The sequence below is a fragment of the Nicotiana tabacum genome, chromosome 23 (assembly GCF_000715075.1).
Source record: "Nicotiana tabacum cultivar K326 chromosome 23, ASM71507v2, whole genome shotgun sequence".
In the NCBI taxonomy this organism is placed as follows: Eukaryota; Viridiplantae; Streptophyta; class Magnoliopsida; order Solanales; family Solanaceae; genus Nicotiana; species Nicotiana tabacum.
Genome location: NC_134102.1, coordinates 83,980,838 through 83,992,783, shown reverse-complemented (window position 1 = coordinate 83,992,783; position 11,946 = coordinate 83,980,838). Strand labels below are relative to the sequence as shown.

Below are 11,946 nucleotides of genomic sequence, written 5' to 3'. Positions count from 1 at the left end.
ACGACTCAAATTGATCTCTTTTCTTTTTTCCTTTTTTAATTTTTAATTTTGTTGGCTACTTTTCAGTTTGCAGGTTTTAATCACAAACTTGGAATGCATAAATTATGTACAAATAAGATGTCCATGAAACCTAAGAAAGGAAGAACACGCGCCTGCATATCTATCCTTCATTCCTTCTACGAAAAACGTCATGATATCCTTGTAGTTTGTAATTCTAAGCATGTCAAAGTAAAATGAAATTCAAAGTTAAAAAATTTCAGATGTCAATATTCTTTTTGCAATAGATATTTAAAAGGAAAAGATGTAACATAAAATGAAACATAGATGGTATAATATGAAAAGCAATTTAATTTTTTCTAACACCAATGTAAAACAACAAGTAGAAATAGATAAATTACACGATTAAGCAAAAGCAATTTTTTTTAAAAACTAACAGCTCCCTTCATCATTTTTCTCCTTATCAGCATACTTTTGAAGAGCGTCACCATGTAATTTCCCATACCTAAACTCATCAAATATTTCAACCCCCATTTCAATGTAAAAATCATAAGACTTCTTATTCCAAACTGCAACTATCCCTTCTACCGAAACGAAGCCATTGTTTGCAGCAATGCATGCAACTGTTCCAAACAACAATCTCCCCATTCCCAACTTCCTGTAACTTTCCCTGAAGTAAAGGCTCTCGAAATAGAATCCAGGTTTGTCATAGAAGCACGAATAATTGGCGTAAAAGAAAGCATATCCCGCAATAAAAACATCATTTTTATCGTTCCCATCATCATATTTGGACCTGAATTCATCTGCTTCTCCTTCCACAACGGGGAATTTAAGGTCGAATGTTTTAAGAACGGGCTTGAACCCTTGGTTCGTGGTATGCTTGGATTCGGTAAAAGGGGTTGGAGAAACTTCAAGTAGAAGAACAGATGGCCCGTAATAGAGTGGAAGAGGATTTTCTTTGAAGAGCAAGTCTTCTAAGGAGGAGTCAGTCGCTTTGTAAAGATGAGTATTGTTGTGGTATGCATGAATTTGGTAAAACAGTTGGTATATATGGTAGAGGTCAGCTTTCGTAGCGAGACGAACTCTAGTGTAGATTTTCTCAGTGATCGTAACGTTATTTTCCGGAGTTGTTTCAGATATAGTTGATGCCATGGTGTTAATCAGTTAAGAGATCTAAGAGGCTAGGTTTCAAATAAAAAAGAGAAAAATAGGGAGCTTGGGAAATGTTGAAAAGACTAGGAAGAATGTTTTGGTATGGGATGTTTGAAAAGGTTTTAATAATGGTTATTTATAGTGGAGATGATGGTCTTTTTTGAGTTCGTTGTTTACTTAGTGGGGTTGGTGGATAAAACTCAAATGTGGGTTCTAGTTATCACTAGCGCACGTATCTTTAATTAAGATAATCTAATTATAAACAATAAACTATTTAAGATATTAAAAGAAGTTTCTGAGTTAGTGAAAGTGGAGTCGCCACTTTGGATGCCGTCCACTACAATTTTTTGCTTCATATTCTAGTTGTTCTGTGGGGAAATATTTTCAAAAGGGAAAGCAAAATTATAAAGAAAAGATTTCAACTCACAAGAGTTGAGGCGATAGCAATCAGGGCTGCCCAATGGTAAAGCCACTCAAGCATACCCATATCTAGAGGGTCCAGAATTTTCTAATGTAAAATAGTTATATTTGATGATTTTTAAAAAAATATTTAGTATATCAAAGAAAAAGTATATCTTCTATTAAAAAGGAAAATATGGGACCGTTAGAGATAATTTTTGGAATAAAAATAGTAACTTTTGGATTTGCTCACTTGCGAATATATATTTTGCCTTCTTTATACACTATTATTATTATCACAGTGCCCACATTACTTTTATTACATAAAAATAGCATGTGCTAACTAGTTTTCGGAGTGGTAATTAAAAAATAGCTAGCGTTTGCAAAGTCATTAAAAAATAGCCACTATTTTGCTGCAACACGGAAAGTTCCAACATAATATACTGGAGATTGGAGCACATGTGTATTAACTTCCAGCATATTATGCTGAACTAGTATATTATGCTGGAACTCCAGTATATTATGCTGGAACTCCAGTATATTATGCTGGAACTCCAGTATATTATGCTAGAAGTTCACATGTAAAAAATTCGAACTCCAGTATATTATACTAGAATATTTTTCGGATTTTGGACAGTGTTTTCATTCAAATTTATCTTTACATGAAAAGTGACTAAATTTTGATTACTTTTGAAACTGTGGCTATTTTTCAATTACCAATTGTAAATCTAGTTATTTTTGAATTTCACTCTTTTATTACTTTCTCTTCAAATTGGTTTTTACTAAATCTTTTATATTCCTTTTAGCCTCTCCAGAATTACAATTCCACACTCTCATAAAATATTCTGTCAAAACGATAGCATAAAGCAATTGCGAACTCTTTTTTTTTTTGTCAAACTTGGGCATTACACCAAAAATATTAAAGCAACAAAAGTACAAGTTATCCATGACTATTTGTTAAACCAGGTTCAATTGTTCTATACTTTTCTTATTACTTTGCATCTAATTATTTTTTTTTATATCTTTTATTTGTAAGTATATGTATTAGCTTTTTAAATTTATTAGAATTTTAATATGTCAACAAGAAAATATGAATCCTCATATTAAAAATACCAAAAAGGAGAGAAGAATTGAAACTTTAATACAACCCCAAAAAATAGGAAGAATTTATGGTAGATAAACAAATCACTAATATAATTGAGGTAGAAGAGAATGAAATCCAAGAAGAAGAAGTTGAGGTTGGTGAGAGTCTAACATAGTAGTAGTAGTAGTAGTAGTAGTAGTTGGTGAGAGTCTAACATAGATCTTTTAGAAAATCAAAAAATCCTAAAAGAATTGAACAATAATCCTAGAAAGTAGAAACATATATGATCCTGGTCAAGAAATCGATTATAAATAAAATATTAATAATTTTATATCTCAAAAAGCTAGAAAAATAAATTTCAAATAAAATTTTATTAAATGAGTTTTTTAATGTTGAAAAACTTAGGGTCCCTCGTTGAAGTTTGGCTTTAGGCCCCAAATACCGTTGAGCCGCCCCTGATAGCAATGCCATATGATCACTCTAAAATTCCTTGAGAGAAAATCATATATAGCCGTCCGCATGTAAACTTATAACAATTGGTTGCCATAAAATTATGTCATACATCTTATAGCCCAAAACTAATTATAACGGCTAGAAACTGAAATCATAAAACTCAGCGCTTCAAATAAAAATTAGTGAGCCATATCATTGACCCAACACCTTGTAGCAAAAAAAAAAAAAAGAAATCCACCAGCGATGTTCTTCCCAACGAACAACCACATGAGAATCCCAAACAATTTAAAACTTTCCAGAATCACCAAAGGACGCGAACCACAAATATCATCAATAATTAAAGCTGAATAAAGAAATTTTCACAAAATAAAAATGTTTGAATTTGAAAAAAAATTTCCACAAAATCAAAATGTTTGAATTTGAAACTTATCTTTTATTTGATATATATTTTTGATGAAATTTTTATTGAAAAAATCTATAGAAAAGGAGAGGATAAAACTGCATAAGCACATGCCACAAAAAAGAAGAATACATAGAAAAGTAAGAAGAAGAAAAAGAAAATAAAACACAATATATATACAGTTTTAATATATTATACAAACACTATACATACACCATGATATAAAAATATAATCGGGATATAACCACACTATACATTATATACAACTTTCATACAAAATTATAATATAACTATGATAAATATACATATTTATATACATGTGTATACACTGCCAAACTTAGAATACAATATATATATATAACTTTTATACAAAATTATAATATAATCATCGTGTATATACAACTTTACATACGTGTATATATAATTTTTATGCATTGTATAACTATGTATTAAAAATATTTATACAAAATTACAATTTAAATATCGTCTAACCACTACTATTAAACTCAAACCCACCACTAATACCCACTTAAAAATATCTTCACTCACAAAGAAGAAGAAGAAGAAGAAGAAGAAGAAGAAGAAGAAGAAGAAGAAGAAGAAGAAGAAGAAGAAGAAGAAGAAGAAGAAGAAGGAGAAGAAGGAGGAGGAGAAGGAGGAGAAGGAGAAGAATGAGAGCAGGTTCTGTGATTCATGCCATGTCGGATGAGCAAGATATGAAGAAGAAGAAGAAGAGGAGGAGGAGGAGGAGGAGGAGGAAGAGGAAGAAGAAGAAGAGGAAGAGGAGGAGAAGGAAGAGGAAAAGGAAGAGGAGGAGGAGGAGGAAGAGGAGGAGGAAGAAGATTAACATGCCCACCAGTATACACCATCAACAACATGCAAATCTTGACCAGAAAATCTCTCTCATTCTACTTTCACTCCCAAAATCATTCACGTAGCATTAACCGAAAAATTTATTTAAGATTTAAATTAAAATTTCGGTGAATTTTTCTGGGCACTTAGAAGGAATTCCCAAAAAACACTCACACAAAGAATGGGGGAGAGATTAAATAATAGCTAAATGGACAAATATAACCATAAAAAAGGAAAAAGGATTAGATGGGAAGTGGTGATGACTAAATATTGTCTTAGTCTAAACAAGTGGCTATGTAAAACCACGTGTTATGCTAGGAAAATATAAGAGATAAATTATAAAAAGTATTAATTAAAAAATAAAAGGGTGAGAAAAATAATGTTAGAGTAAAAAGAATTAAAAAAAGTTAAATATATAGAAAGTGTAAAATGTTGAGTGCAAAGACGTCGAAAAGAGAAAATGAGTGGTATTGAGAAGGCAAAAATATCTAGGAAAGACTAAAAAAATAATACCAATTTGCTTTTGTCTTAGTTTATCTGATGGGCTATAGTTTGATATTAAATTCTCCACATGATTTATATACAAAATGTCACTACACAAAATATATATAAAATAGACTGTCACTATACAAAAATTATACAAAATAGACTGTTACTATGCAATTTATATACAATAGACTATCACTATATAAAATAGACTGTCATTATACAAAAAATATACTAAATAGTCTTTCATTATACAAAATATATACAAAATACACTGTCACTATACAAAAAATATACAAAATATACTGTCACTATACAAAATAGATATTTCGGACTATTAGATGTAATATGTTTGGGGCAGATGGATATTTCGTGTCAATAAAAAAAATATGGGTTATTAGAATTTTGAGGGGCTATAGAGGGTCATTTTCTCAAATTTATTTAAGAAATCGGAAGAGATCTAAATAGCGATCCCTAGCTAGGCCACGGTAAGCAATAACTGATCGTGTATAAGTTCGAAAATATTTATATAACTAGTAAATTCGCGGTTTTAAAAAACATTCATAATTCATCAAAAGACCATTATGCTAATGACTAATTTAGATATTATCCCTCTTTTTACGAGAGCAAAAACACTTATATAGAGTATTACTATTGGGTTAATTTATTTTGGTTTATTTTGAGCAGATACTTCTATGTATTATATCAAGTTTATTTAAGTGTCATCTAATTGATAAAGATCTAAATAGTACTAAACTGTATAATACTCTAATTAAAATGAAAAACTACATAAATTTCATCTTAAAGCTACCAATTATACGAAGAAAAAGATATAAACTAAAGTTAGTTGTGTATATTGAGAGATAACATTGTACATAACTGAAGTAAAGATGTCTTTTGATAAGCAACAAATAAATCATTATGACGACAACCTCCTCTTGCCCTTGCAACATAAAATCCGGAACTTTTCTGCTGTGCTCTTGTTCTTGTATATACTATGATTTTGAAATAAATAAAATCAAAATAGTCACAAATGTCTTTGGTAAAGAAAAAAGGAAGACCCAAAATATTTGTAAAGAGGAAGAAAAAGAAAAAAGATAGAATACAATAAGGTATCTTAAATTTTAAATTAAATATTTGGGAGTTATGAAAAGCATAGGAGTTAGAAGATATTATTAAGAGTGGAAGTTAAAAGAGGTTTGAGTTATGAAAATAAAAATTTTAAAACAAATAAAGGACAAAAGACAAATACAAATTGTCATAAATTTACGTATTAAATATTTGGGGGTCATGGATATAAAAGACATGAGAGTTATTGAGATTATTAAAAGTATGAGTTATGAAGATAATGAGGTGAGAGCTATGAAGATATAATAATGATAAAAAACTCAAAAAAAATAAAAAATAAATAAGTTCCTTGGCCTAACCTCACTTTCCTATTGGCCACTCTTTAATTCTCAAGGTTACTCTTCCCGCTAGAGAATATGTAGAATTAGAATCGAAAAAGATTATGGAAACTTTCAATTTCAAGAAACCATGACAATATTCGGTAAAATGGTATCCTGAAAATCCATAGCAATTTCAACATTATAATTAAAATATATAAAAATAATAAAAGTAGGATCTTGTAAAATTCTTAATATTAAAAAAATAGCGAAAACATCAACATAATGCTAGATAACTGGGATATAATTAGAAAAAATTTAATGTGAGAAATATCTCAAACTTTCGTTTCACCACAAACATCTCAAATTCACATAATGTAATAGAGCTTTCAATTAGTACTTAGTTACATTTTTTTAATTTCCAATTTTCCATAAGAAAAGAAAAATAGACAAAAAGAAGAAGAGAAAGAGGAAACAATTTTTTTTAAAAAGGAGAAAAGAGGAAGAAGATGCAAATTTAAAAATTCCAACAGGCTAGGTAAAAGAGATATAAATGTTACCCCTTCTTGCAGATCATTTTTACAGGAAATTTCTTTTTTGCACATTTTATAACACAATATATTAGTCTCTCCACCATGCTTTTAAAGTAGGTGAGAACACACAAAAAACTCTAGTACCAAATCTATGGTGACGCCTTCACAGAATATTTTTATTTGTGATACCTTTTTCTTATTAATATGAACTTTTATTACTAACACTAAATCCAGAATAATATGCTAGAGATAGAATTTATCAGATATATTACATTGTCATCTTAACTAAAATTCACAAAATTAGCTTCTCCTCATAGAGGTAACTTCTGTAATGAAGTTCAAGTATCAATCTTTTTCACTGCAAATGCTTAACTTACGTTGCGTGGTAACTCTTATGGATCATATTGGCTAGGTTGTTCATATCGAAGGAATCTAATCTTTACCTTAATCGATGAGTTTTTTTCAACATCTACATAAGCGAATAATCAAATTAAAGTTAGGGATATTAAAGGAATAACATAATTAGTGAATATAATTCCAAACTTAAAGAACAACCCAATCAAACCCTAAAACCGAAACATACCTGATCATGGAAAGAACTTTTATGTACAAGCACAAAGGGAAGGCAACACCTTCTTTTAGAAAAAATGATTTGCCAAAAAGAGAGGATAGTTACATCGAATAAACCGCTAGTTAGATAGTGTTGTTCGTCTCTATTTATCCAAGCCGTCAATGGATTTGTGAATTAGAATTGTGAATAGATTTGTCACTCTTTTTTCAACTATAAAATGTGAATGTTTAGCATTCATTTTTTCTTCATTATGAAAGGGTAGTATAGTAACGGTAATTCTTGGAACAGACACAACTGTACATTAAAGGGTGGTATTTTAATAGCCATTTCTCATAATTGTTGTTAATATAATAAAATTATGGTGTAAATGCATGAATATGTTTATTTTTCAACCAGAAAAAATGAGTTAAGATGGCAAAAATTTGAGAAAAAAGATAAATACCCTTCCTAGCCTATGAGAGGTGCCAAGTCAGCATTTTTCATCCCTCTTTTATATATATACTAGTGATATAACTCGCGCTTCGCGCGATTGTAAATTATTAGGCAATCACGGAAAAATTCACCAATACTAGTTTGTTATTACAAATTAAATAACAATGATAATGCAAAGGAATCTTTGAAATGTATATAACTTAAATCTTCATTTATTTAGTATGGCTAATTAAAGGATCACGGTTGCTCTCAAAACGCACACACAAGTATATGTGGTCGACAAATAATAAAGTGATATGTAGAGTATCGTTCCCACGATGACTTGTAATTAACTATCAACTAAATTAAACCCAAACAATTAATTTATTCAAGCGATTTTCTAAAGATTATTAACTATAACTAATCTAGAGTAGACAAACTAAAAAATTAAAGGAACCAAGTCGACAATCTTAGAGACAAATTTAATGGGAGAAAATATTCTAGAGCTATGGGTTAGCTAACGATTCCATTGAGTTTTCTATTTAAACGGTCTAATTAATTTATCTCGTTTATTGATTGACAAGGTTAATATTACTCGTAATATTCTTTCGAAGTACTATTCGCCTATTAAAGCTAACTTAACACCTATATTTATATAGAATTAGGATTAACAAGAACGCATTAATAATTTCCGTATATTAACCAAGCAAGGCAATTAGGCATATCCTTATCCTAACTGCAAATCTGTTTCCAGATGTTAGGTTCAAGATCTTACTCTACTCAATCCTATATATAATTTAAAATTTCCTCTTTCGAATTCAATCTTAAATTCGTAGATAGTATTCAATTGGTGATCAAGCAAACGAATAATTAAGCATAAGATTAAATAAATAAACTATAACGACCCAACCAGTCGTACGTTTTGTGTATTATTGTCCTGTTTCCGTACTTATTGCCTCTTCTATGTTTATTTATAGTTATGTGACTTGCCGCGATGGTTGGATTGGTTTCGGAGAAGTTTCAGAGTAGATTGGGACACTAAGTCCCAAAGTTGGAAGCTTAGGTTGAAAGAGCTGACCGAAATTTGACTTTTGTGTAAAAGACTCTTGAATGATGGTTTGATTTTTTCAATAATTTCGTATGGTGATTTTGGACTTAGGCGTATGTCTGGATATTGATTTGGGGGTCCATAGGTTGATTGGTACTTTTTGACGAAAGTTAGAAATTTGAAGGTTCGGAAGGTTGAGAGGTTTAACCGCGAGTTGACTTTGTTAATATCGTGTTCGTATTTTAGTTCCGGGAGTTGGAATAGTTCCGTTGTATCATTTGGGACTTGCATGCAAAATTTGAGGTCATTTGGAGTTGATTTGGTATGGTTCGGCATGGGTTTTGAAAGTTTAAAGTTCATTAGGCATGAATTGAGGTGCGATTCATGGTTTTGGTATTATTTTATGTGATTTGAGACTTCAAGTATGTTCGCATTATATTTTAGGACTTGTTGGTATGTTTGGTTGGGGTCCCGAGGGCCTCGGGTGTGTTTCGAATTGTTGGCGGATCATTTTTAGACTTGGAGGAGCTGCTGAAGTTTTGGAGTTCTTGTGCATTCGCACTTGTAAGGAATTGCCCGCAGGTGCGAGGCCGCAAAAATAGCCCGTTGATTGCAAAAGCGGAATAAGGATGTGCAAGGCTGGGTCCGCAGATGCAGATGAGGAGATGAAGATGCGGAGCCGCAGGTGCAGCCTTTAGGTCGTAGGAGCGAAGGGTGAGACTGTAGAGGAAGTCAGCAGATGCGGACGGGTGTGCGCAGAAGCGCTTGCGCAGGTGCTGAAGGAGTCCACAGAAGCGGACACACAGATGCGAAGGATGGTCCGCAAATATGGAAAGTCGGCGGCTGAAGCGAAATCGCAGATGTGATATTTGGACCGCAGATGCGGTTAAGTGACTGCAGATGCAGAATCACTGGCAAAATTTATATTCGAAGGGTTTCATCGTTTCTCATTTTATCTTCAATTAAAGAGGCGAGTGAAGTTTAATCACTTTTGATGTTAAATATTGATTAACCATTGATTATTATACCTAGTTTATGTGAATTTAAGGTAAAATTTGGGGATTATTGGACTATGTTATTGAAGATTGAGATTTGATGATTTGAGGGTCGATTTGTGGTTAGAATTGGATGAAATTGGTATGGTTGGACTCGTAATTGAATAGGCGTTCGAAATATGTAAATTTTATTGGGTTCAGGGGTGCGAGCCTGTGGTTAACTTTTTGGGTTGACTTTGCATATTTGATTCAAGACCTTAGCTTTATTATTTGAAATCATTTCCGATGAATTTTATTGATGATATTAAGTGGCTTTGGCTAGATTCGACTAGCTCGGAGGTTGATTCACATTGCAAGGACTTTTTAGAGTATTGATTTGCGCGTTTTGAGGTAAGTAACACATCTAAACTTGGATTTAAGAATAATTAATCCCGAGAACTATGTTATATGCGATGAGTTGGGTGGCGCACCTGCTAGGTGACGGGCGTGAGTACGTGCACCGGAGTATTCATAATTCATGTTGACTTTAGACTATTGCCGGACATATTTGCCATCATGCTTTGTTATATCCGTATTTTTCCTACTCGTCAGATTATTTGAGTTATAATTCATGTTAGAAATCATGCTCAGACTATGTGCTTATTGGTTGAGACATAATGGGTTATTTCCTATTGTTTTGAGTTGTTTGCCTTAGTTGTAGTTATATACTCAGTCATGATTTCTCATTTACATATCATACCTCAGTTCTATATATTACTTATTTAATTTATCACATGATATTATTTTCTATATGTGATACCGTTGGGCTGAGTTTTACGAGCTTGTAGGCCTTTAAGACATGAGAGGTTGTTGATTGATATGGGCCATAGAGCCGTGTTGTGAGTGAGATTTGGATCTTGTTGAACGTCACAACATGCCTTATTGGTTATTGATTTATATTTGGATCACGTAGCACGTCGCAAGATGCCATATTGGCTTTTGATTAGCGCTTGGGCAGGATCCGCCTCTCCGGAGTTTGACATACCAGCAGTGAGCGCAAACACTGAGTGTGGTTATTGTTGATGGTTCCAGTCGGATGATATTGATCTGGCATGTATACTTGACATGTGGACATAGAGATGTACTTCCTCATGCTAGCTGATAAATGAGATGTTTATTCTATGTTGTGCTTTAACTGTCATACTTTGAAAGCATGTCTAAATTCTTGTAATGTGAACAATCTGAACATAATATCATTGAGTTATTTACTTATACTATTTCCTTTATATCTTGAGTTGTTACTGGTTATTGATATTGATATTTGACTGTTCCTTATGAGCTCGTCACGGCTTTCAGCCCAATGTTAGGTTTGTTACTTATTGAGTACATGGGGTTAGTTGTACTCATACTATACTCTGCACTTCGTGTGCAGATCCAAGTACTTTCAAGCGTGGTGATTGCAAGATTTTGTCAATACCGACATTTTGGGAGACTATGAGGTAGCTGCTATGCCATTCGCAGACCTTGATGTTCTCTTTCATTATTTATAGTATTACTGTTTTACTATTCAGACAATTGTATTGAGGATTTGGTCTTGTATTTTGATACTTAGTAGTGCTCTTGTCCTCATTGATACCAGATTATCGGGATAGTTTATAGCAATATTGTTGTTGTTTTCATCAGATATTTCATGATACTTCCGCTGTTAAATTTATTAAACCATATTTATTCAAATTCGTTGTTATTGTGTGACTGTTGGCTTACCTAGCATGTAGTGTTAAGCGTCTTCCTGGTTTCGCGGGGAGTTGGATCGTGACAAGTTGGTATCATAGTACTAGGTTGCTTAGGTCTCACAAGTCATGAGCAAGTTTAGTAGAGTCTTACAACTCTAAAACTAATAAACTATGAGATTAAAGAAAAAAAAAAAGAGAAGAAAAACTAGTTGGAAGCCTCCTCCAACCGTGATTTTCGTTCCCGTAGGTGAATTCTCCTTTAAAGTATGCTAGATCCCTCCAAATTAGGTTTTAAATCCTTTTTATACGAGTTGAGACCGTGTAGGATCGAAATAACCTTATCTCTGGCGAAATAGAAAAAATCCCGCAATGCAAGGTCCATGCCAGCGTGAGGCGCTAGCCTAGCGCTGGAAATTTTGGTCTTCTATTTTTAGCGCCAGAGTAGCGCGTCCTGGACGCTAAAATTCG

General features: G+C 32.4%; 1 protein-coding gene across 1 annotated transcript; it reads right to left on the bottom strand.

The window, feature by feature from the left end:
* Window positions 1-330: 330 nt before the first annotated feature.
* LOC107790787 (tyramine N-feruloyltransferase 4/11-like) lies at window positions 331-1,276 on the bottom strand. The gene has a single exon (XM_016612750.2). The coding sequence runs from the start codon at window positions 1,147-1,149 to the stop codon at window positions 430-432; it is 720 nt and encodes a 239-aa protein (XP_016468236.1). The 5' UTR covers window positions 1,150-1,276; the 3' UTR covers window positions 331-429.
* Between the last annotated feature and the right edge of the window lie 10,670 nt (window positions 1,277-11,946).